Below are 26,919 nucleotides of genomic sequence, written 5' to 3'. Positions count from 1 at the left end.
ATAGCACAATAGTATTCCATTACATTCATATACCACAACTTGTTCAGCCATTCCCCAATTGGTGGGCATCCCTTCAATTTCCATTTCTTTGCCACCACAAAGAGAGCTGCTATAATTTTTGTGCATGTAGGTCCTTTCCCCCCTTTTAAGATCTCTTTGGGATAAAGATCTAGTAGTGGTATTACTGGGTGAAAGGGTATACACAGCCCCATAGCCCTTTGAGCATAGTTCCAAACTGATCTTCAGAATGGTTGGATCAGTTCATAACTCCACCAACTATGCATTCATGTTCCAATTTTTCCACATCTCCAACATTCATTATTTTCCCTTTTTTTGGTTATATTAGCTAATCTGTAAGGTATGAGGTGGTACTTCAGGGTTGTTTAAATTTGCATTTCTCTAATTGATAGTGATTTAGATTATTTTTTTCATATGGCAATAGATAGCTTTGATTTTTTCATCTGAAAACTGTCAGGCTTCTTTTATGCCACAGATCTGCTTCTGTATCAATTTCCTTTCCTGTCTCATATTCCTTTGGGACAGATTGTTTCAATGTGTCTCAGTTACCAAACCAGACCTCTTCACTTTTCATTGAGATGGTTGTTTCCACTTCAGTTCCCACCAGACTTTGTTCATTAGGTCATATAGGTCCAATAAAGCTAAATCAGGCGTATTAGAGATCATGTGATTATATTTCCTCGTCTCTCACTAGGCAGTGGCCACAGCCAGATGCAGATGAATCTTAAGTCCATCTTTGAGACCCTAGATGACTAAGGGTGGATTTCATCTCAGTCTGAGCCCAGAAGTCTGTGCATTTTTTTGGAGAGAGTCAGCATGGCTTAGTAGAATGTAATCTAAACTCAGAGTCCTAAGAACTGGATTTCTGCCACATCCTAGAAATTTCATCAGCTGTGTGACCATAGGAAATTAACTTAACTACTATGAAACTCAACTCTGTTTCCTCATATATAAAATGGCCTACCTCTCTCATAGGTAAATTATACTACCTATCTCACAGGATTGTTATTTGGAAGGAATTCTGCAAAACTTTGATTCAATACAACAAGCAAGTATTAAGTACCTCCTATGTGTCAGGCACCATGCAAAATGTGGGGATGCAAAGAAAAAAGTGAAATGATCCTCAGGGAACTTACATTTTACTTAGGGGATACATGTACACAGATAAGAAAATAGAATTGAACAGTGGCCATTCCATGGAGCATGCATGACATTGGGCAATCACCGAGACTACTTCTGGGTACCCATGCTCAGTACTAGATAATCTGGTTCTTCAGAATGATACAACAATCCCTGGATAGTCCCTTGGTTACTCTTCCCCCTCATACCTACCTTCCTCCTGAGGGCATGGAAAAGTATCAGATTGGAATGGTTACTGGACCAGGCAAAAACTCTAGCTCAGTAGACTGACAGCAGCAACTTCTCTGGCTCCCTCTTCCTTCTTCCAAAATATGTACAATGTGAGTTTCTTTGTCTCTCTCTCTCTATCTATCTCCAATTTCTTTTTTTTTTTAAGTGAGGCAATTGGGGTTAAGTGACTTGCCCAGGGTCACACAGCTAGTAAGTGTTAAGTGTCTGAGGCCAGATTTGAACTCAGGTACTCCTGACTCCAGGGCCGGTGCTCTATCCACTGCACCACCTAGCTGCCCCTCTCTCCAATTTCTAACAAAGGATAGGAAGAAGTATTTCCCCCATCCCAGAAGAAATAACCACTACTTAGGAAGCCCTTCAAGGACCTTTTCAAGGTTCCTCAGATCTCCTCATAAGGTTTTCCTTGCTTCAGAAACAAAAGCTCTCAAGCTCCTCTCCAAAGCATTAAAACGGTAACAGGGCAATACAGCGTAAAGCATGAGAGACTTTGTGGCCAAGTCTGACCAGGTCACTTCCCTGATCCAAGAACTCCAGCAGTTTCCTCCCATTGTCTATAGAAAATTTAAACCCTAAAACACATTGAAGAACTTTGACCCACCCACTTTCCTTTTCAGTCTCATTACATATTATTCTCTTTCATTACTTCTATGTTGCATTAAACTGGGCTGCTGGCCAATCCCTAAACTCCATTCTTCATCTCCTGGCCTGTTCATTTGCCTGAGACATTTGCTCTGCTTGGAATAGACTCCTTCTTCACACCTAACTCTCAGAATCCTTATATTCCTCCTAGTCTCAATTTAGGGATTGCCATCTTTCCCAATTCCCCCAGTTATTAGTCTTCTCTTTTCCCAATAATTTGGCTTGCACTATACTCATTCATCTGTAGGTGTCAGTCGGGGTCATCCCCTTCCTTCCGGTCCCACAGGTTTGCAACCCTAGAGTGAGCCCCTCTTCTTCACTCTTCTGTCATATCCCACATCCTCACAAATGTGAACTCTGACCAAGGCTATATCCAGAACATTTCCCCTTTTCTCCACTCACACACAAAAGTTCATACCTTCAGCAACTCTCCTCTGGATTACTGCAATAATCTCCTAGTTGGTATCCCTGTCTCATCTTTTTTACAGGCTCCATCTGATCCTCTACAAAGCTGCCATGTTGATTTCTTTCTCTCTTTCTTCCTTCCTTCCTTCCTTCCTTCCTTCCTTCCTTCCTTCCTTCCTTCCTTCCTTCCTTCCTTCCTTCCTTCCTTCCTTCCTTCCTTTCTTTCTTTCTTTCTTTCTTTCTTTCTTTCTTTCTTTCTTTCTTTCTTTCTTTCTTTCTTTCTTTCTTTCTTTCTTTCTTTCTTTCTTTCTTTCTAATTAATTTGAACTCAGGTCCTCTTGAATCCAGGCCCTGTGCTCTATCCACTGCGCCACTTAGCTGCCCCTCGATCACTTTATTTAAAAAATAAAAAAGCTTCAGTCGCTTCCCATTGATTCTAGGATAAACTACAAATTCCTCTCTTTGGTATTTTGGGCCCTTCACAATCTGGCTCCAAGTGATCTTTCTATCCAAATAGGTAGCCAGCCAAACTGGCTACTTATTGTGTTCTCTCTATGCCATCCCATCCTCTACCTCCTGCTTTTGCACACAATGTCCCCCCTGTCTAAAATGCAGTCCCAAGGGGCAGCTAGGTGGCACAGTGGATAGAGCACAGGCCTTAGATTCAGGAAGACCTGAGTTCAAATTCAGCCTCAGACACTTGACACTTACTAGCTGTGTGACCCTGGACAAGTCACTTAACCCTAATTGCCTCACCAAAAAAAAATAAATAAATAATAAAATAAATAAAATGCAGTCCCACCTCACCTCGCCATTTTATATAGGGCTGGTTCATTCACCCCAGCCAGCACTAATGGTGGCAGGTCTGGAGTTTTTCTTGGGGTGGGAGGAGTGAGGAGGTGATTCCCCACAACAATCACCCCATTGCAACTCTTTTTAGTGCTAATTCTAGTGTGGAAAAATACATGCCTACGCTTACAACTTCATCTCCTATGCCCTCACTGTGGGTTTCCCATGTCCACAAATCAGGCACAATGACTCCATGAACTCTTTTTTTTTTGTTTTGGTAGGGCAATGAGGGTTAAGTGACTTGCCCAGGGTCACACAGCTAGTAAGTGTCAAGTGTCTGAGACCACATTTGAACTCAGGTCCTCCTGAATCCAAGACCAGTGCTTTATCTACTGTGCCACCTAGCTGCCCTGACTCCATGAACTCTTAAGCATAAAATATTTACTAAACAAGAAGATAAATACACAAATGATGATAAAATGATACTAAATGGAAGGAAAAGCAGGAATAATTCAAACGTAACAATTCAGCCATAAACATGGGTCACACTCTCCCATCAACAGGCAAGTATGTCTGGGCAAGACGTACACACATTTACAGAACCTAAGAAATAAAATGACCACATCAGAAAGGGGTAGTACCATAGCTACATATTATGCTTAAAACATGAAACAATAGGGGGCAAATAGGGGGCACAGTGGATAAAGCACCAGTCCTGGATTCAGGAGGACCTGAGTTCAAATTCAGCCTCAGACACTTGACACTTAACTAGTTGTGTGACACTGGGCAAGTCACTTAACTGTCATTGCCCCACAAAAAAACCCTTAAAAAACAAAAAAAAAAAAACCATGAAACAATAACCCATTTTCTCTATTATACTCTCCCAAGAGGTAAAGACTTATGTGACTACTTAATTTTTATGTTAACCTCAAATCTCTACATCTAAGCAATTCACAAAATCCCAATCTTCTGTCCATCTTGGGATTTGATTTTCTTAGTCCTTTCAGTAATATCATCTTTCTGGTTATGACCATCTCCTTTAAGAAGGGGCAGCTAGGTGGCACAGTGGATAAAGCACCGGCCCTGGATTCAGGAGGACCTGAGTTCAAATCCAGACTCAGACACTTACTAGCTGTGACCTTGGGAAAGTCACTTAACCCTCATTGCCCCCACAAAAACAAAAACAAAAAGGGTGTAGTTGCAGGAAGCATTGTATAACTGGCCCCCCAAATTCCAGACCTATCAAACTCGAGGATGGAAAATCTAGTTCCCAGGATTTCTGTTCAATGGACTGTATTGAGGGCAAGAGAAACAAAGAGGAAGAAGGAACTCTAATTTTTTTCTGCAGGTGAAGGGAGTATTGGGGAGGTAGTCACTAATCATCTTTGATACCACCCTCAATCCTAAGAACACATTAATACCAACCAATTGATGGACAACGTATGTCGTATGGCAAGGGGCCAGGGTGAAGGCCCATTCTATACATGTTCCCTGGCATGTTCTATACATGTTCCTCTGGCACATCTACTTCAAGGGCTGCCTCCTACCTGAGGCCTTTCTTGTCCACTCACTTTTTTTTCCGGGGCAATGGGGGTTAAGTGACTTGCCCAGGGTCACACAGCTAGTATGTGTCACGTGTCTGAGGCTGGATTTGAACTCAGGTCCTCCTGAATCCAGGGCTGGTGCTTTATCCACTGCACCACCTAGCTGTTCCCTTGTCCACTCACTTTTAACTGATCTCTACCTGCTCCCTGAAATTACTTTCAATTTACATTTTAAAATATAATTTGTATATGAGAGGTAACATGGAGAATAGGATGGAGAGCTGACATTGGGGTCGAGAAAACTTGGTTTTAAGTCTCATGTCTGAGACATACTGATTGTGTTACCATGAGCAAGTGGCTTTGTCCCTCAGTGCCCAAGGCAACTCTCTAAGACTGTAAGTTATGGAATAGTGGCAATACACACATGTACATACATGCACACACATATTTGTATGTATGTGTATATATGTATGCATGTCTATGTGTTACAAACACACGCAGATATGTCTATATATATATAGTTATATATAGTTATATATAGATATGTATAGATATGTTAGACTGTACCCCAGAGACTTCCCCAACCCCCAGACTGACCCTTGACCCCTCACCCTTGTATTCCTGTACCCCTGGGACTCCATGTTCCCCGTTTGATCTTTTACCCCACAACCCTAAATTGACCCTGCACCCTGAGTACCCCAGCAACCCTACATTCACTTTTCCTCTGCCCCTATTCCTTAGGTCCAATATTTCCATGCTTGAGAGTCTCCTACCTTATGCACAGGGCCCTGCCTCTTGTCTATATGCTCAGTCACAGGATTCCTCACATGAGGGAGAGGCTCAGCACCCCTCCTCTCCTCCCTACCATCTTCTAACTAGCGACCCTGCACCTACCTTCTGGAAAAATAAAATTAAAAAGTATAGAAACATACACACATATATAAGAATGTGTGTATACATACATGTATACGCACATATACAAATCTTGAATGCATATAAATGTACATACACACACACACGCAAGAATCCCTTGTACCAAAGAAATCAAAGAACTACTACTATAACAAAAAAGTGTGCTTGTGCATGTGTGTGTGTACATGTAACACAATGGAGCTTTTACAAAAAGATATTTACTTCAAAAGGCATAATCACAAATATACAAAAATCCACAAAGCACCCCCCCCACAGAAGGATATCCCTCCTCACCCACTGTACCTCCTCAGCCTCTGAGGCAGAGAATAAGATTAATAGGTACAGGGGGCAGCTAGGTGGCACAGTGGATAAAGCACCGGCCCTGGATTCAGGAGTACCTGAGTTCAAATCTGACCTCAGAAACTTGACACTTACTAGCTGTGTGACCCTGGGCAAGTCACTTAACCTCCATTGCCCCGCAAAAAAAAAAAGGTTAATAGGTAAGTACAGTCCCAGGTCCAAGTCCCAGATGGTCCCCTTGGGCTAGAGCCTCAGGCACCGTGGCTTCTCAGGGAGTACATGTCAGCCTGGTTGGCTGCTACTACTGCACCCTGATCCTGGCTCCTCAAGGCACCAAGTCTCAAACATCCCATCCCATCTCTGGCACAACAAACTGAGGACAAACAACTCTGATCAGAAACAAATAGCCCTTGGTCCATTTCTCATAACTGAGGTAAAAGAGGGAAGCCAGGCATGAAAAGTCACTCTCTTCTTCACCAGTCTGGTTCATGGTGTCCATGCAGGGCCTAGCACTTAGGAACACCACTTTTGGTATAGTGGAAAAGAGGGCAAAAGAAAGTTCAGTTGCACTACTTTTAAAGATACAGGTAGGGGCAGCTGGGTGGCGCAGTGGATAGAGCACTGGCCCTGGATTCAGGAGGACCTGGGTTCAAATCCGGCCTCAGACACAACACTTACTAGCTGTGTGACCCTGGGCAAGTCACTTAACCCCAATTGCCTCACACACACAAAAAAAAGATACAGGTAGCCCACATGCTAAAGGACCAGGGCTCCATGTAAGACAAACTGGGCATGCCCAAAGACCGAGTTACAAAAAGTATTTACTTATCTGTGTACATCCTACTTCTACCAGGAGAGTGCAAACTCCTTGAGGACAGGGGTTATGTTTCATTTTTCTCTTTGTCTACCTTAGCATGGTGTTTTGCCCATAGTAGACTCTCAATAAATGCTTGTTGCATTGAATTGAATTGAATTAGGGGGGCACCTGTCTCCAAATCTCACATTTTCTATCTATGTAACCATGCAAAAGTTATAACTCTGTACCTCAGTCTCCTTATATAAAAGATGAAGGGTGATAGTATCTGTCTAATCACCAGGGAGAGCTAGAGACTAAGTTCAGGAACTGGTAGTAGCTATACAAAGTCCTCCAGCCACACTAATGAATGATGTCCTGAAGATGCTGCACCCTTCCCCCCTCCCTGCTCCCCAGAGGCTGGTTTTTTAAGTGTGTCGTGTCGTGGGAAGTCTGCGGCTCATAGCCTCTCAGGCTAAAGTGGTTTTCTTTCTCATAGAACAATGCTTTTCAAATAATTTTTTTTTTGTTAGGGAAAAAAAAAAGCAATTCTAGGGATTGAATGGGAACCCGTGTTCTTCTTGAAGGTTTATGAAGGCTCCTTCTCTGCTTCTGTGGCATCTGTCACCAGCTTAGTTTTGCTGAACAAAATGTCTCCCTTCTCTGAAAGAGGAAATGCCTCCTTTTTTCTTATCCTATCTTCTTTATAAACACTGCAAATAGCCTGCAACAAGCTTCATCACAGGCTAATGACTTAAAATATAAGAAACGGCATGCTCCTCTACCCTGTTTACCACTCAATAAATCAAAAAGGGGGACAATGCAAGAAGAATGAATGAGTGTTCAAAATGAGAAGCAGCTCCCCAACCACCCCCTGGATGAAGAGGAGGAAAAAAAAAAAGGAAGATAATGTAATTTGGTATCTTGTGTATTTCACTGGTCCTCTGGCCCTTCACTTTAGCCTGTTGTACCAAAATCACATGATTGACTAGGGCTACTCAGTCTTGATTCTTAGCAAACAGCCTAAAGAGGAATTGTCCCCAGTCCCCTTCCACTCCAGTATGGTCTTAGCACCCCTTGTGATAGATAGCCTCTTAAAATCCACCTTCTCTTCAGAGATCCATTCAACCACAAGGTCAGGAACAACTCCCCAGGAATTTAGGGAATATAGGATAAAACCTATTGGTCATCAGGTAGGTCCTTTCCTCAAGTTACTCCCGAGTTACTGCCCCTTGTACATGGGTACTTACACACACATACATGCAAACACACACACATATACATAAACACATTTATATACGTATACTTATTTTCATAAGCTGTTGTGAAGAACAACCTAGATTTTATATATATATATATATATATATATATTATAAATTTGCAAAAATGTATCTACATAGATAGATCTTTGCATTTTTTCTTTTAAATTTAATATTTTATTTTCTCCAATTACATGTAAAAACAATTAACATTTTAAAAAAATTTTGAATTCCAAATTCTCCCTTCCCCCCATTTAGAAGGCAAGCAATTTGATGCTATACATGTGTAGCTATGCAAAACATATTTCCATGTTAGTCATATCATTGCAAATTTTAAAATGCTTTTCAAATGTATATACTATTATTATAAAATGTGATTAAAGAGTAGGCATTTTAAACCCTTGATAATGACTCTATATAGATGTAGATAGATCTATATATAGAGATATCTATCTATATTTATAGAGTATATATGTATGTATGTATGTATATATCAATACTTTGTGAACCTGAGTTTCAAACGGTCAGCTCGAGAATATATTCTAGTTCCAGACTCCCCCCCCCCACATGACATTAATTAGATACATTCTCATTCACTTTAAGCTCTTACCCTTCTCAAAGGGAAAGAAAATAATGCATTGACTTAAACAACATAGACTTAACTGCTTTCCATGGTATCATTTTCAGTTCCAGATGGGCTCAAGCTTTTTGAAGAGGAAAGATTGAAGCCAACATGACCTCCTCACCTTTCTGTAATGACCACTCTACCCTGTTTTGGAACTCTATTTGAAAAAAGAGAACACAAATAGGGAAATAACATTGAAAGACATCAGCAGGGGTAGCTAGGTGGCACAGTGGATAAAGCACCGGCCCTGAATTCAGGAGGACCTGAGTTCAAAAATCCGACCTTGCACACTTGACACTTACTAGCTGTATGACCCTGGGCAAGTCACTTAACCCCCATTGCCCTGCAAAAAAAAAAAAAAAAAGACATCAGCACCCTAATCATTGCAGTCACAAATCTTAACTTCAGAGGACTGCCAATGAAACATCTCCTTCCTCTCAGTAGAGACTTCTCTGTTGGACTAGAGGTGCAGAATGAGACATATATGTGTTAGTTTATTTTGCTTAATTGTACTTCTTTGTTACAAAATAAGGTTTTGGGGGGGGCAAATAGAGGTGGGATCATTGGGAAGTAGAAGCAAAATAGTATCAATAAAACTTTTTTTTTTACCACATGTATGACATATATTGAATTGCTTGATATCATAGGGAGAGTTGAGGAGGGAGGGAGGAAGAAAAATTTAGAAAACAGAAGTACCTCAAAGGCCATAACCTCATCAGAGGGGGCTCAAGGAGGGAATAACACACACATCCAATAGGGAAGAGTAATCTATTTAACACTTCAGGAAAGTAGGAAGGGAAGAGGATAAGAAGGGAAGGGTGAATGAAGGGAGGGTAGAGCGGGGGAGGGGCCAGTCAGTAGAAAAACACTTATGAGGAGGATTAGGGCAAAATAAGGTAGATAATGGAATAAATATTATTGGAAGGGAATGGGATGGAGGGAAATAGTTATGTTGATTGACTACAATATCAAAATATATGGTACCTACTCTGTTGGGCTATTGTGAAGAAAATTCTGTCAGGTTCAAGGTACTATATAGAAATTGTGATGAACAGGATGCTATCAGAAAAACCTGGAAAGACCCACATGAACTGAAGCAGAGAGAAATGTACTGTATACAAAATAATAGCATTAGTGTAAGATGATCTGCTGGGAAGCACGTGGTAATTTTCAACAAGGTAATGAACCAATATAACTCTGAAGAACCTAGGAAAATTGCATTACATCTACAGAGAAAGAACTGATGGTATCTGAAAACAGATTGAAACACATTTTTTTTTTGACAATTCCTTAATCTGAAGTTTTGTTTTTATCTGTTTCCACTGAAAACCTAGATAAGGTAGAATTGTTTGCCATGATTGCTCATGTATAATTTATGTGGAGTTGTTTGAGTTCTTGGGGTGTGGTGGGAGGGGAGGGAGGAAGAGAAGTTGGAACACAAAGTTTAAAAAAAAATTAATATCAAAATTTGCTTTTACATGTAATCTGGAAAATAAAAGTCTAAAATTTAAAAAAATAAAACTTTTTTTTAAAAAAGAGGGAACATAAGCCATGCATGAAGAACATGGTTTAAAGAGTTTTCTAGCTTGTCATGAGACTAAGTTTAATACTCCATAAAGAGACAGACCAATACAAAGGCTGACACTCCATTTACTGCTAACAATTTGAGACATTCCAGAGTGCCTGTTAATTCATCTGGTAGTGTGACTGCAAACTGCTGTTGATAACCTCTGAAATATTGCGAAGAACACAAAGAGAAGGCTGGAAGAGCTGAGGATAGAAACCACTGATGCCTGTCATAACAAATCTATCCTTGCTCATAGTAGGAAAAAAAATGTCTTTTAAGCCATAGATGTTTTTTAACTTGACATGTTGTTTTGATTATGATGCTGGCAATTTTGTGTAGGAAGATAACAAGGGATTTTTTGGGAAAAATTACACTTGGCCAACATAAAGTGATAGTATGCAAATGAGGAATGGATATTTTAATAATCAACTTTTTAGATGATTATATATTGGAAGGGAGGCAGTGTGGTACAGTAGAAAGAGCATGTACTCTAGTTAGAGGATTTGAGTTAAAAACTGTAACGATTGGAATAACGCCACCTGCTGGAGACTTACTATAGAAGGGTTCCGCCCATGAAGTGGAGGTCTTTGAGGGCAAGACCAGGAGTCTTTTCTGTGGCGTCAGGAAGTGACGCAGGCTAGTGGGAGGAAGAAGGAAGAGACTGGCAGCTCGGTCTCACGCTCTTGCCTTTGGACTCTGGTGGAGAGCGGAGCTAGAAATGCGCTCTCCCTTTAATAGATAGGAATCTAGGCCTTTTTCTCTCTTTAGCAAATTCTTATTCCCCTTAATAAATGCCTAAAAGTCTAACTCTTGCTAAAGCTTATAATTTATTGGCGACCACTCATTAGATATTTTAGACAGTTTAGTTAGAATTTTAGCCCATAACAAATCCTACATCTGATGCTTGCCATCTGTAAGACTTTGGGCAAGTCACTTAACCTTCCATTGGCCTGTTCTCAGCTGCAAAATGAAAAAATTGGACTAGATGGCCGCTGTGGTTGGTCCATCATTTAACAAGCATTTATTAAGAATTTACAGGGGCAGCTAGCTGGAGCAGTGGATAAAGCACTGGCCCTGGATTCAGGAGGACCTGAGTTCAAATCCAGCCCAAGACACTTGACACTTACTAGCTGTGTGACCCTGGGCAAGTCACTTAACCTTCATTACCCTGCCCCTCCCCCCCCCCAAATTTACTATGTACCAGGCATTGTGCAATGCATCCAAAGAAAGGCAAAGAGAGTACTTGCCCAACCTTAGTTCACGTTCTAATGGAGGAGACATGTAAATAACTACATATAAAAATTACCTCAGAGGGGAAAGCACTAATTGCTATGGGGACCAAGAAAGGCCTCATGTGGTAGAATGTAGAATTTGAGCTGTCTTGAAGAAAGCCAGGGAAACAAAGAGGCAGAGGAGAGGGGGCAAAACTGTCCAGGTACGTAGGATAGTGAAAAGGCACAGAACTGAAAAATAGAAATATGTGAAGAATGATTTTAAACAGACACATATTTGTGTCTAATGGTAGCCATCTCTTTGGTGGGAAAGGTGGGAAATGGGAGAAAAAAAATTCATGATAATGTAATAAATTTAAAAGGCATAGCAAGTTGTACATAATAGATTTACAGTTTTATGTGTAATCATACTTTTTATTATACTATGTTTGTTTTATTTCATAAATTAATAATATATTTTTTTTAAAAAGGCACATGCAGATATGGAAGATCAATTGTCTTGTATGAGGAAGACCAAGTTAAGATGGTGTAACTGGATTGTAGGATAAGTGGAAGAAAGGAGACTGTGAGGAGGCTGAGAAGGCAGGAAGGTGGCAGGCTTTAAACACCACATGAATTTGTATTTAATCCTGAAAATAACAAAGTACACTGGAGTTTATTGAGTAAGGTGGGGTATGCAGAGAGGGACAACACGGTCAGACCTGCACTTGAATAAAATCTCTTTGGCAGCTGAGTAGAAGATGGATAAACATTAAGAGGTTACTGGAATAGTCCAGATGAAAGATGATGAGGACTTGAATTAGGATTGTGGCTGTGGGAGTGGAGAGAAGGGGTCCTATAAGAGACACACACACACACACACATATTTTGGTGAGGCAATTGGGGTTAAGTGACTTGCCGAGGGTCACACAGTCAGTAATTGTTAAATGTCTGAGGCTGGATTTGAACTCAGGTCCTCCTGAATCCAGGGCCAGTGCTCTATCCACTAGGCCGCCTAGCTGCCCCGACATATACCTTTTTGAAGATAGAAATGACAAGATCTGACAACAGACTAGATATGTAGGGTAAGTTTTGGATAAAAGTCAACAATACTGAAGTTGTAAGCTAGGTAACTGGGAGGATGGTGGTGCTCTTCACAGGCAAGTTCAGAAGAGTGGTGGGTTTGGGAGGATAAATGTTGAGTCTGAGATGCCTGTGAGACATTCGATTTGAGATATCCAAAAAGCAGTTGATATAGGACTGGAGCTCCAGAGAGAGATTATAATATCCGTTTGTGAAACTTAGACCTATCACAGACATTATGTCCAGGTTCTTGATCCACTGGAGTCAGGAACTAGCCCTATCAGCATTAAATGGTTTAGAAAAAAAGAGTATCAGCAAAATTCTGGGTTCTGTTAGAATATTTTTAAATTGACTAGCTTAATTTGGGGGGGGGGGGCTAATCTGACTGGAGAACTAAACTGGGGACTTTTGACTATTTGGCTATCTGACTTTGTTAATTTAATGTGGGCCGTTTGTAAAGTTCCACCACACTGCTTCACTCTCAAATTGATAGACTAAAGATTAAGAAGCCTCTTAACCAAATAATCAAAGCAGAGTTTATTTATGAGATACTATTTAAAATTAGGAATACAGGGAAATAAAGTGTACAACCTGACTACTTTCCTGCGGTCTCTTTCCACTGCATCTCTTTTGCATCTGCTGCTCTTCGAACTTCTTGAATACAATAAGGGCCTTAGCCGCCTCCGGCCTCAGGGAACCCTGGTTTGTATTAAGGCCTGTAACCTTGTCAGACCCGTCTCTCCTTTTCCCAGCCGAACTCTCCTCTGTCCTTGTCCCGGCTCCCCTCTAGTCAGCCTCTCCTTCAATCTTGTCGTCCTCGTCCTCGCTCCTCTAGTCCGTCCCCCCTAGTCAGCCCTTCTCCTCCTAGTCTATCTAGTCCGTCTTCCTCTAGTCCCCGCTCCTTGCTCCTCCCAGGTCTATATATACCTTTTCTTCTCTCCACTCAAATCTTGGGGCTTCCTTCGCCCCCACAGACCAAGCTAATCTGCCAGCCAGGGCTGCGGCTGGTTTTGGGGGGGGAGGACACTCCCACTTCACGTGCCTCAGCACAGGTCAGAGGGAGTTGGGGGCTTTTTTTTCCCCCCAGCTGTCTGACCTGGCGTCTTGTATAGCCCACGGGGCTTTTTCGCTCGGGCTAAAGCTGAGCAGGAGGGGGAGAGACCCTGAGGGCCTAAGGCTTTCTAATCTCAGCCTAAAGGTAGGGTCCCCAAATCAAAATAAATTTCCACAGTTCTAAACAGTCAACTAGAACTCAAGTAACACACCATATTAATTTTAAACATTTGAAAGTGTTCCTGTGGAAGATAGCTTAAAATTCTTCTGCTTGGCCCCAGTTGGCCAACTAAAAGAAATGGGCAAAAGTTACAGACAGGTTTATATTTGAATATAAAGAAAAACAGGATCATCCAAAAAGTAGAATAGGTTACTTCCAGAGGCAGTGAGACAGTTTTCAAAGCAAAGGCTGAGTGACCACTTCTCAGTGGCCACTGAGGATTTTTATTTAGGTAAGGAAGGGTTGAACTAAATAACACTGAGTGGCCTCTGGATTTCTATCTTTGAAAATGCAGATTCTCAAATCTGGCCTCAGACACTTAACACTTACTAGCTGTGTGACCATGGGCAAGTCACTTAACCCCAATTGCCTCACTAAAAAATTAAAAAAAAAAAAAAAGAAAATGCAGATTCTGTGATTTGGGGTGTGTGTGGAGGGGGGAGGATGTCAGAGAATAGGACATGTTAATAATGCCCTGATTTTCAAAGGCACCACATTTTAGGGGAAACCTTGGCAAAATGGACCATTCATAAGTGGCTACTTGGATGGTGTGGGTATTGGAAACCATTTCACTCAAGGATGTGTTAGGGCAAAAAAAAGAAATTTACATGACTTCATTATATATTTAAAAGTTTTACGTAATAGATTTGCAGCTTCATGTACAATCATATTTTTATTATACTATGTTATGGAAATGTTTATTTTATTCCATAAATTAAAATTAAAAAAAAAAACAACAAACTAGGGAACTAGAGGAGAATTCACTATCTTCAAATAGTTGGAGGGCCAGTGGGAGTGAGTTGCAAAGAAGTAAATTTGGGTACAATGTTGGGAAACATTTTGTAATGAGTATAAAGTTCTTTGAAAATAGGATAGGCTGTCTCCACAGGTAGTTGCTTTTTTACTAATGGTCTCCAAATAGAGAGGCTAGATGAAAACTTGTCAGGGATGTTGAAGATGCTCCTGCAGAGGTATGTAGAACCTATGAGGTTCTACAAATCTATGAGAACTAAAACTAATTTTCTTAAGGTAACAATTGAATTTAAAAAAAAAAAGCTCATATTCCCCCAACAATGGGGAGGCTATATTACTTTTCATATGCCTACCTGTTGCTTCTGTTGTGAATGAGGCTAAGAAAGTCTTTTTTTCATCACTCCAATAATGCAGCATGACACATTAAGGATAGAGACAATGCTTTCTGTTATATTTATTTATTTTCCAGCTTCGTACAAACTGGATGTAGAAGCATAAACATAGTACATTTCTACCATTTTCAACAAAAATATAACCAATATGTACAATTATTGTATTAAAAATACAAAAGGGATACAGACTCCACCAATGTCTTTCTAAAAGACATACAGGTACAAGTAGTATCAAAAGTATGAGGAAATCACCAGTTAATTAATTGTACATTCTGCACTGGACATCACAGAGTGAACTTGAGTTTAGCCGTCCTAGGTTCTACAATTACTTAATGCTTATATAACATCTGTGCAACTTGTGATAGAGCTAGATTTCTGTCTTTCTATATGCACATGAGGTCCATAGCCTATATAATAAAACCGGCAAAGAATGCATATTCTATGTAAAATTACAAATGCGTAATTGACAATGTGATATATAAGCAAGTAGACAAAAGCCATGATTACAGGAGAGGATTATTAAATAAAGCACTGACATTGTTTCATACAGTGAAAAATCACTGCAATTTGACTTTAAAAGTTGAAGCTATTCACGTTTTATCTACTGATCAATATGATCAGCTGAGTTTAATGGAAAAAAAAATCCAAGACCAGCAGTTCCTCACATTTGAGTACTACTCGGATTGGCAGCCTTCACTTTTTCCGGAGTCTGTGCAAAAACAACACAAAAATAGAGTGGAGGGGTCATTTCAGTCATTATGGGGTTAATAGCAGCTGTGAGCAGGTGGTTGCTACACGGAGGCCTCTCTCTACACATGCAGTGTTCCTAAAGCCATTGAACAGTCTCATCTTTCAGTGAAGAGTCTGCATTGCAAAGGCGGGTATATCTAACCAGGTCATTTATCTTTGATCACGTAATAGGCTTGTGGATTCCTTAATACCAAGCCAAAAGAGGGAGACTGACTCAGAAAGCAGTTCAAACAGCTGGCATCAAGCCATGATATTCCAAGCTGCTTTTTACTGCATTATCCAGTTATCACTTTTCTCTGAAAATAACTAAATCTCTAAATTAACAACAACAATATCAACAAAAAGGTCAAAGAAATATAACTTAAAGGTGGGGTTGCCATCCATCTTCCTGAAGCAGGATCTTCCTTGTAAAGGAAAGTTCTCCTGGGCTCCACAAGGCTCAGACACAGGACACATAAAGTCCTATTACCCTCTACTGGATACGTGCAAATGCTTAGTTCTGCATAAAGGCCCTGCCCACTGGGGAAGGGGGTGGGGAGGAATCTTGGTAATTTAATGATTGGCTAAGATTTCATGCGACCAGGACGGGGCATTTCCTGGGGCAGGTTACCAGGGCAAACAGAGACAGTATCTCCTAGCTGGGCCTCCTATGCTTCTCTGTATAGCTACACCATGTCTGGTTTATTTGGTTTTACAAAACCCAGGCTGGCAACCCTACTTTAAAAAGGTACAAAATAATACTGTAATTCTTTACACATTTATAATAACATTTACTCTCTGAACACAATGTTTAGAAACCATAACAAAAATAGGCATTGTAAACAAGCAAACGAGCACTGAATTCAAGAGTATTTCGTCATGTTTTTGCTTTTCTTCCTTGGTAGGTTCAAGGCCCCAAATCGTTCAATGGCTGGCTTATCTCATTACCCCAATGAGACCAAGTGCTAGGATTATGATTAAACTCTCAAAGGAAGGTTTAAAAACCAAACCAAACAAAACACCCCTTCTGGGCATCGAGAAGTGCAGCCCAAGTGAATCACCTGGATGGGTGGTGAAGATCTTGGAATTTGGAATGATATCGCATGAGGTGGTAGACAGTGATGGCAGGAGGCTTGGAGAAGGCTGCACTGAGCATTTGAAGCAACACAGTTTGAAAAGTGCCAGGGCAATTTCTTCACAGTATTTCACATGCAAGAGGGATGGGGAGGAAGGGAGAGAAGAAGCCCCATGCTGCTTTAAGGCAGGGAAGGAGGCAAATCGGTCCACCATCCTTTGGATTTGAGTTCCAAGGCTCCTACACTAGGGACATCTTCTTGTGCTCTCCTTTTTGAGGTGGCTCACTCTGGATCCAGAAAAGCCCCAATTCTCAGACAGCAGAGACTTGCTCATCTTCTGTAAACACAAAACAGGAAAAAAAGGGAGGGAAAAAAAAAGAAAGAAAATCAACCCAAAGGAAAAAATTTCAATCAAGTTCAACAAATATTTAAGTTCCTATTGGGTGCCAATGCAACAGTCACCATGTGTGTCATATAAAATTATTTCTATATAAGCAAGGTAAAGTACTCTCCACTTCTACTGATCACAGGATCACCAGTTTAGTGGTCGAAGGGCTCACAGAGGTCATTTAGTACAAAGCCCTTATTTCACAGATGAGAAACTTGCCCAAGATCACAGAGGTGACAGTGGTGGGTGAGATGGGGACCCAGGTATTGTGCCTCCAACTCCTGTGCTCTTTCTGTATAGTAAATGCTAACCTTACAACAACTTCTTTGTCTTTCCTCTGAACTAAGATTTGAAAGAGCCAAAAAAGGGGAAGTTTTCAAAAACAATTCCAAGCCCTCCCCCTGCCCCACATTTCTATTCTGGCATGTCAAGGTTTGCTAATCTATAAAATCCCCAGAGGGGAACCCAAGGATTTCATTGTAGTTAGTGCTAAACATGTTACCATCTGTCAGTCTATAAAGTTTTACATTTATTCATCAGACCTTCATGAAATGTGCTGAAAGAAAACAGGTCAGATTATTTCCACAGAGGAGCTTCAGACACCCATGATCACTGAACAAATTAATATATTCCTAAAGTTCTACTAAAGATGAAGATACAGGTAAAGGCTAAAACTGTGAGTTACTAAATGTGTAGGTTTTTTCATCCATACTTTTCAGTGGCCAATGAAATGCAGAGATTATTTTTGAAAACTTTTTTCTAAACTAGCAGTAGCCAGGTCTACAAAAATGAGGTAGTGGATTCAGACAAATAATGTTCAAGGTTTTGAAGCTTAATTTCATTAGATAATTCCTCCACTTCCTCTACTTCATTTATATGACTATAGTCAGAATCATTTCTGTTCATTCAAGGATGGAATTTGTAAAGGCTGATCAGATGAAGTCCTTCCCAGAATGAAAGTCTTTTGACTTCTTTTTACCCACCCAACCTCAATATCTCTCCCTCCTTCCTTCTCCCTCCTCACCTGAAGAATATCACATCTTCTTTGTAAAAGTTTCCCACTCTCAGTGGGCAATATGACCTTTTTCTTTTGAGCATTTTTCAAGAAAAATAGTCGTGTACATACTCTATCATTAGTGATTACTAAAGTCTAAAGAAAACTTTTGGGCATTGTGAATTATACCAGTTTATCATTAATGAAAAAAAAGGAGACAAAAACTAGAGCTACCAACACACTTACAACTCTGAAAGGATTAGTTAATATATGATATAAGAGATTTACCACCCAGGCCTGCCCTGTGCTGTCCAGATCACCATCTGACTGTGGCATTTTCATCCATTTTACTGTAAATTTCTTAAGAAGATCATGCTGACACACATGTACGAACACACAAGTGTACACACATACGTATCAATAGCTTAAAGGTTTTGAAACTGTAAAGTACTGTGGAAATCTCCTATGCTATGTCAATGCAAATTAAAGTAAATTACCATCCTCCTCTGTGGAAAACCCTTGAGGCTGATAGGAAGCCAGGCGCGGGTCTGACTCATTTGGTTTATGCCACTGAGGTTTGTTCAGAGGCCGGCTGCTTGGATGACTGTGCGGTTGCTGTAATGTGGAGGGCCCAGGCGTTTCACATGTCCGGGCTACCATTCGAGACCTCTGGAGTGCGACATTGTAGTCTGGAGGTTTTCGGCTGGCTGGATGGGAATGTCCTTCTGGGAAATCAGTGATGGGGATTCCTACATAACCTGGAGGGGTCGGTGGTGGTTCTCGATACCTGCCTTCTTTTCGTGCTGTAGTAAAAACAATGTGCCGTTATGAGAAAATAGGACTCACCCATTAGAAAGCAGATCACCCTCAACCAGCCAGATTTAGGTTCAACTTTGGATGGAAAAGGAAATGTAAAGTCTGCCTTAGATAGATTTTTAGACTTTGTTCTGTTTGGGGAATTTTAAGCTCCTAGGGAGGTGATGGAAGATGGGTTTAAAATAAAATCCTCAGGACTGGTTTTGTGAATTGATTTCAGGGGTAGTAAGGATTTTTTACTAAGGGGAGAGAAGTGAGGAACCTCCCTTTAGAGCCTATTGATCAGGGGTTCTTAACCCAAGATTCATGGAAAGATTTCAGGGGATTCATTAATTTAGTTGTTTAAAATATATCTTATACACACACACACTATCACTAAATTTCAATATAACATATATCTTTTGTAATCCTATATATTTTATTTTATGCATTTAAACACATTCTAAGAAGGGGTTCACAGGCTTAACCAAAATGCCAGAGGACCAACAACACAAAAAAAGTTAAGGATACCTGCTCCTACTACAGATTCAAATCCTTTGGAGCTTCTCCTCCAATATTGGGCTCTATAGAAATCACTCTGACTCCTCTGTACCCTCAAATTCTGCTATGGCTCCAAGAATTGCATGAGAATATGTCTGGTATATGAGGTCCAGGTATAATCTTTGAGGGAAAAATGGAATGAATTTCACCCCCATCTGGGGAGGTGAGGGCAGGGGGAGAGTAACTACATTGAGTCTTCAGCTGCCCTTGAAGGTGGGGCAAAGGTTTATGATTCTATTATTGGCTTCATGGGTAGACCAAGGGAATTTTCTTTTTCCCATGGAAATTGGGGGTGACTAAAAACATAAACATGGAGGGAAGAGAGGGTCATATTTCCTCATTTTTCTCTGAAATGGAGATTGCCTACCATACATGATTAAAAATTGAGTCCTAAGTGACAGGAAATGAAAGAGGAATTTTGACCTTTTCTCCATGATAAGATTCTAAGATTCAAGGATAAATCCAGAAGAATATTAAGAGAGGGATCTGAAAATTTGTTTGTTAAATATTTTAAAAGCTGTATTTCATATGATTTGTTTCCTTTCATAATCTCGTGTATTTTATTTTATGTGCATTTAAATACATTAATCTGGGAAGGTGTCATAGGCTTCACCAGACTTCCAGGAGTCCATCACAAAGGAAAAGGTTAAAAAACCCTGTCCTAAAGTTCTCACCTGGAATGAGCCCATATAATAATTAGGGCTCTATGAGAAACAATTAATTAGGACCCAAAATAGAGGATTAGAGAGAATTCAATAGCTAATTATATAAAATTGATTTTTTTTTAAAAAGTTTGCCAATTGAAGAAAAAAGTTAGATAAGCATTTTCTTCCATCCTAATCTCTTCAGTTTCATGCATGAATAAGAAACTGAAATATGTGCATATAGCTAAAGAAAACGGTTATGATTATCTCTTTTACCATCTCCTTTAAACCAGTCATATCAAACTCAAACAGAAAGAGGGTACATTTAACTATAAGGATCCTTGCAGGCAACATTGACTTAGAAAACCCCTTATTAAGGGGCAGCTAGATGGCGCAGTGGATAGAGCACCGGCCCTGGAGTCAGGGAGTACCTGAGTTCAAATCCGGCCTCAGACACTTAACACTTACTAGCTTTTTGACCCTTAACCCCAATTGCCTCACTAAAAAACAAAAAACAAAAACCAAAAAACACTTATGAAGACACCTATGTTATACTGAATTTTTATTTATTTTGTTAAATATTCACCAATTACATTTTAATCTGGTTCAACAATACTCAAAAATGTTGACACATTTTTTTCCTGTTTTTCCTCAATTACATGCAAAACCAAATTTTTTTACATTCATTTTTAAAACTTTGATTTAAACCATATTCTTTTACTTTTTTTTTCTTTTTTATTTGGTGAGGCAATGAGAGTTAAGTGACTTGCTGAGGGTCACACAGCTAGGAAGTGTCAAGTGTTTGAGGCCAGATTTGAACTCAGGTTCTCCTGAATCCAAGGCTGGTGCTTTATCCACTGTGCCATCTAATTGCCCCCAAACCATATTCTTGATTATTTTTATTTTTTGGCAGGGCAATGAGGAGTGATTTGCCCAGGGTCACACAGCTAGTGTCAAGTGTCTGAGGCTGGATTTGAACTCAGGTCCTCCTGAATCCAGGGCTACTGCACCACCTAGCTGCCCCCCCAAACCATATTCTTAATGGACTATCCTATCATTCCACTTACCATCTTTGTCACTGTCCAGACCATAACTCCCTTCTCTTGTCACACCTATTATCTGTTCTCTCCCCTATTTGAAAATAGACACCTCGAGGACAGGACTTACTAGCTTTCATTATTTGTAGCTGCAATGCTCAGGACATGGCTAGGCACATGGGGAAGGCTTAATAAATGCTTTTCATGGATTCCTTCACTTTTTGGACACAGCTTTCAGAAAAAATATTAGAAGGTATTAAGTGCTCACTATTCAAGTTTACAGGATACAAATTCGACAAACAACTCTAGTCCTTTGAAGGACAAAAGAAAGAAAGTTCCTATGCTGAGGGGAGTGACATGTAGGGTGATTTTTTCAGAAATCCTGATTCTATATCTGTATTCACATTTTAGTAACACATGCCCTGAGTTTCCCTTAGAAAATATAAGCCATAGGTACCATGGGAACCAAGGTGCATGAGATCTGTTCATTTCAATGAAACTAACATTTGTTAAGCACCCACCACAAGCTAGACACTGCTTGGGGCTAGGAATGTAAAAGTAAAACATAGATGGTCCTGGCTGGCTGGAGTTTATATTCTACAGGTACACAGAGAGGAACAATCTAAGAGACAAGAAGTGGTGGGAGCAAAGTACAAGTCTAGACAAGGTGTTGAATAAGGTATGAGAAGTGGGGAAATCACTTTCAGCTGGCGAAGGTTGAGAGAATCAGGGAGGGACCTGGGTCCAAGCCCTTCATCCAACCCCTGTTAGTTGGAAGACCGTGGTCAAATCACTTATGAAATTTGAGGTGAGTTGCTGACTTCTGGGGAGAGAATTTCCTGTCCTACTGATGAAATCAAAGGTCTCATGCTAACTAGCTAGCTATATTTGACTAGAGTGACAAAAACTATAGTCAAGGAGGATAAGAACTAAGAAAAGATGCCTGGATGAAGCAAGTAAAAGAGTGGTTTGATTGGAATGATAGAGTGTGATGCTACATTTCAAGAGATTGAGGTAGGTGGTAAGAAAATGCTAGCAGTGAGGACATGCCATTCTTTCTATGATTTTAACATAGGAAGGGCAGATAAAAATGATTTTTTTTTAAAAGGATAGGAGAAATATAAACAGTTTATTTTTTGCAGGCACCAGGGAAGAAATAAGGAGACAAAGGGAAATGAAAGATAAGATTGAGATAATAACCCCTGAAAGAGAAGGGAAGCAATGCAATCAAGGAGAACATAGCAAGACTAAGAGAACATCTACAAAAACTATATCAAAAGAGAAGAGGATAGGTGAAGATCTATAGTTTTTAGATACAAAATAATTTTCTTTTGTTCATTCATTCATTTATTTACTTATCCATCCATCCATCTATCCATCTATCCATCCATCCATCCATCCATCCATCCATCCATCCATCCATCCATCCATCCATCCATCCATCCATCCATCCATCCATCCATCCATCCATCCATCCATCCATCCATCTATCTATGCGGGAGCAATGAGGGTTAAGTGATTTGCCCAGGGTCACACAGCTAGTAAGTGTCAAGTGTCTGAGGCCACATTTGAACTCAGGTCCTCCTGAATCCAGGGCCTGTGCTTTTTCCACTCTACCACCTAGCTGCCCCCTGTTTTGCTTTAGTTTGTTAGAGTAGAAATCTTGGGGAGAAAGAACAGGAGCTTGAGGAAAAAACTTGAGAACATGCATTATAGGGAATGCGACAGAAAGTTACAAGAGTTGAATAAAAGAACTGTCAGATCCTATCTGAGGCCTAACAACATTAGTATATATTGGGGTGAGCTGCTGGCTTCCTCCAGGAGCTCATAAGAGGGGACTTTAGGGTGATAAGAATATAACAGGAATGAGAAGGTTGTGGCACAGTGTGACTAGTGGAAGGGCAAGACAACAAGGGATTCAAGTATAGAAAGGCTGTACCTTAGAGCACTGGCCCTGGATTCAGGAGGACCTGAGTTCAAATGTGGCCTCAGACACTTAACACTTAACTAGCTGTGTGACCCTGGGCAAGTCATTTAACCCCAATTGCCTCACCAAAAAAAAAAAAAAAAGAAAAAGAAAAAACTGAATGAAGAAAGGCTGTACCTCATTAAATTGGTTAACTATATATTAAAAACTATGAAGAGAGGAAAGTGAGATCAGAATAAGATTAATTGACTGGGGGCAGCTAGGTGGCACAGTGGATAAAGCACCGGCCCTGGATTCAGGAGGACCTGAGTTCAAACCTGGCCTCAGACACTTGACAGTTACTGGCTGTGTGACCCTGGGCAAGTCACTTAACCCTCATTGCCCCATTTAAAAAAGAAAGAGTAACTAACTGGAAGAACAAGGATGGCTGAGCACATTGAGAATAAATGGCAAGTTTAACGGCAGAATCCTTAGTAGGAGAAGTAGGAGATTCTAATCAGAGTTCAAGATCATGGGATGTGGAACAATTTTGGATGGTAGCGAAGAGAGTTTTTCCTCCTGTTAAAAAAAATTACTGACAAAAATCCCTTTGCCTAGATGCAGATCAAATTTAAGATGTATAGACTACATGAACCCAAATATAAGAAATTAGAGACATTCTTTAAATGTTAAAACTTCTGTCCCCACTGATAGTCCATGATGACTTTTCTAGTCTAGTCATCTTAGATTATCAGTGAGGACAGGGTTTTTAACAGTAGACTTTTGAACCACTGCTGAATCACATCAGGATTTTGAACTGCTGCCCAGGACCCATTTTAATTATAAGGCAATCTGATAATACAAAAGTTCTGAAAAGGACACGATCCTCTAAATGGATGTACAATTGTGGACATGGACAAGGTGAAGGGGGGGACTGCCTCCATCCAGAAATATAATACTCCACCTCTCATTCTATTTGTGGAAACAAAGTCAAGATTCAGATGCAATTCTAACTCACCAATAAGACCCTTTGCTGCGGTACTTGATGTCACAGATATGTGAGCAGGCATAGGAACAGGTTTTGTCTCTTCTGTAGTGACAGACGTTATGCTACTCGTCTCTGCTTCAATGGAGACATCCTTTCCGCCCCTTCGTTTGATGGTGCCCGTGTCACCCTCTGAGTCTTCTCCCCAGTATCCAGTTGAGGATGCCCAGCTTGCCCTTGATTGGGCTTGGTCAAGACTCTCTCGACTTTGATTTTGTCTGTTGTACTTTGTGCTATGATCAGGAAACATAACCGGGTCCATATGGCTGCTTGAGGCCCACAAGGCTGCACCGTCCCCTGCATCAAAGTGAGCATGCCCAAAAGGAAGGGTCTCCCAGCTTCTCTGGTGCGGTATAGTTTGTATATTATCATGGGAACCACTTGAGCAAGAAGTCCAGCTTCCACGGCCACTGTCTGCTGCATCCAGTGAAGCTCTGTCCCCCTGGTCCTGTGAAAGTTCTTCAGTACTTGGGGAAGAAATCACTGTAGCCCCAGCATATAAACCCCGAGTCTCTGACACTGGTGCATAGGACCTGAATGTATAATTGGAAAAATGGACAAAAATATTACTAGTACCGCAAATTTTAAAGATCCTCAGTCAAAAACCAACCAACCAACCAAAAACCCCCTCTCTTTTCTGGGGTAGTGGGGAGAAAGTCAAGAAAAGAGAAGAGTGGGGACACCTTGGATAAAGCACTGGCCCTGGATTCAGGAGGACCTGAGTTCAAATCCAGCCTCAGACACTTGATACTAGCTGTGTGACCCAGGGCAAGTCACTTAACCCTCATTGCCCCACTCAGAGAGAGAGAGAGAGAGAGAGAGAGAGAGAGAGAGAGAGAGAGAGAGCGCAGTAGAATAAGTTAACTGTCCATCATAACATAAGGGAAGGACCATTTTCCAATTTATTATTAAGTTTTATGTGATTATTTTTTCCTTTTCTCAATACCATGAAATGAAAAAAAATTATGAAGAATGATGATGTATTCATTCCAGCTAAACATTAGTCTCACAAGGTCAATGACACACTGACTGATTGGTTAAGGAAACACTTTCATTTAAACAGCATTGAAATTGATTCTGAAGTTACACATACCTAGGAGGAAAAATGAGCTTTAATATGACTTTCAACCTTATTAAAAAGTCAATGAAAATGGCTTGGGGTAGAACTTCTTCTAGGTATTCCAGACTGGTGTGGGAATTTAAAAATGGGAAGAGGAAGATTTTCCTGTCACATACACGAACAATGATATTGTTCTAACCATCCACACTAGAAAAACAAAGTGAACGAAAAACAAATTTCTCCTAGACTATGACATGCAGCAAGATAAGTACTTGTCAAATTATTCCACCTCTATGGTTATTTTGAAAAGGAGTTTCAGAAGATTTGAATGAGTTGGAACCAGCATTTTAAAGGAAGATAAAGGAATATAAAGAATGCTGTCAATGATATCAGAATACTCACAATAGCAAAACCCCAACTCTTTAACATCAACATCTAATTCAATTCCACAAGAATTTATTACGTTTATTAAATGTGCAAAGCTGTATGATACCTACCATGGATATAGAACCCACCCCCCAGCCCCCAAAAAAAGAGAGGGGAAAAAAGAAAGAAAAGGTCCTTGCCCTTTTGGATCTTATCTAAAATACCATGATCTCTGAAGAATAAATATTACAATATAAAGGAAAATTGTGGCGACATGTGGATTGCATTGAGCATTATTGATTGCTGAGCAAAAAGTAGAATTTCTTAAAAAGCTGAAGAAATGTATAAATGGAAAAAAGAAGTGTGATGGTCAATTAATAAGAACAATATGATGAATGGGAACTGTCAGTCAATAAGCATTTATTAATCACCTGCTATGAGCTAGTATGTTGTGTGCATCCTTTTGGGAAGACTAGAACAACATGGTTAAGAATTACACAGAGTGAGAAGGCATGAAAGGGTTGCAATTCACATCAATGATGTGAGTACTCATCAATGAAGACATGGATTCATTAGAGCTTGGAAGAATAAAAGTGGGCTTCTGGGAGGAATAAAAGGGAATTTGCCTTAAATTGAGGAAAAATCAATTAATTTAGAAAAGGAAACTTTAAAAAACAATTTTTAAATGAAAGCATAAAAAGATTCTTACCCTAAGCTATATTGATCTGGATCAAGCAGAGTCCGCCTCTCCATTCTGCCCATACCTAGATTAGTTTCCACAATGCTGACAGAATGCCGCTGTCTCCTCTCATCATGCAATGAGACTGGCATTGAGTCAAAGGAAGAATTGCTGACAATACTAGATCGAGAAGAGATTTCACTGTGACCCGAATCTGAAAAGTTATCCACAGTGCCACTAGGAGCCAAAGTATAACCTGCATGGGAAAGAGAATCACATTCATCAGTGACCATGAGCATCACAAATCTGAATTCTAACACCAAATGTAAGGGAAGAAAGAAACTGAAAAATAACACCAGTGAACAGAAGGGAAAAAAAATTAACACATTTTAAGCATGGAGAGAAAGTGACATAGAGGTCAAATGTAGGTTGACTTCCTCAATGAAGGATTCAGAAAAGCAATATTTGGAAACTGAGCTATGAACCTGCAATGGAATCTGAGCTTCACCAATGACTTGTAATGCCTTGATTTCTTCATTCATAAAATACACTTACTAGTGGGCTTTTGAGAAGAAAAGGGATACAGAATAATCTATTACTTCAAATTGTTTAATGTGAACAGAGTTAGCTATTCCGTAAAATGTCTATGCAATTTAAATGTCTTGTGATTTTTGTCTTTTCTTTAAAAATCATCTTCCAATTTTC

The 26,919-nt window shown here is 40.1% G+C and overlaps 1 protein-coding gene across 11 annotated transcripts in view; it reads right to left on the bottom strand.

Moving 5' to 3' along the window:
* Positions 1-14,985: 14,985 nt before the first annotated feature.
* RAPGEF2 (Rap guanine nucleotide exchange factor 2) overlaps positions 14,986-26,919 on the bottom strand; it is a 341,360-nt gene continuing 329,426 nt past the window's right edge. For all 11 annotated transcript variants that reach the window (XM_043970280.1, XM_043970281.1, XM_043970282.1 and 8 more), the window contains 4 exons: positions 26,245-26,470; positions 24,083-24,642; positions 18,619-18,924; positions 14,986-17,076 (listed from right to left, as the gene is read on the bottom strand). In XM_043970280.1, coding sequence (XP_043826215.1) covers positions 17,051-17,076; positions 18,619-18,924; positions 24,083-24,642; positions 26,245-26,470 — 1,118 coding nt within the window. In that variant the 3' untranslated portion in view covers positions 14,986-17,050. The remainder of the gene's footprint in view (positions 17,077-18,618; positions 18,925-24,082; positions 24,643-26,244; positions 26,471-26,919) is intronic.

Source organism: Dromiciops gliroides, chromosome 6 (genome assembly GCF_019393635.1).
Source record: "Dromiciops gliroides isolate mDroGli1 chromosome 6, mDroGli1.pri, whole genome shotgun sequence".
Taxonomy (NCBI): Eukaryota; Metazoa; Chordata; class Mammalia; order Microbiotheria; family Microbiotheriidae; genus Dromiciops; species Dromiciops gliroides.
This window is presented reverse-complemented; position numbering and strand designations above follow the sequence as displayed.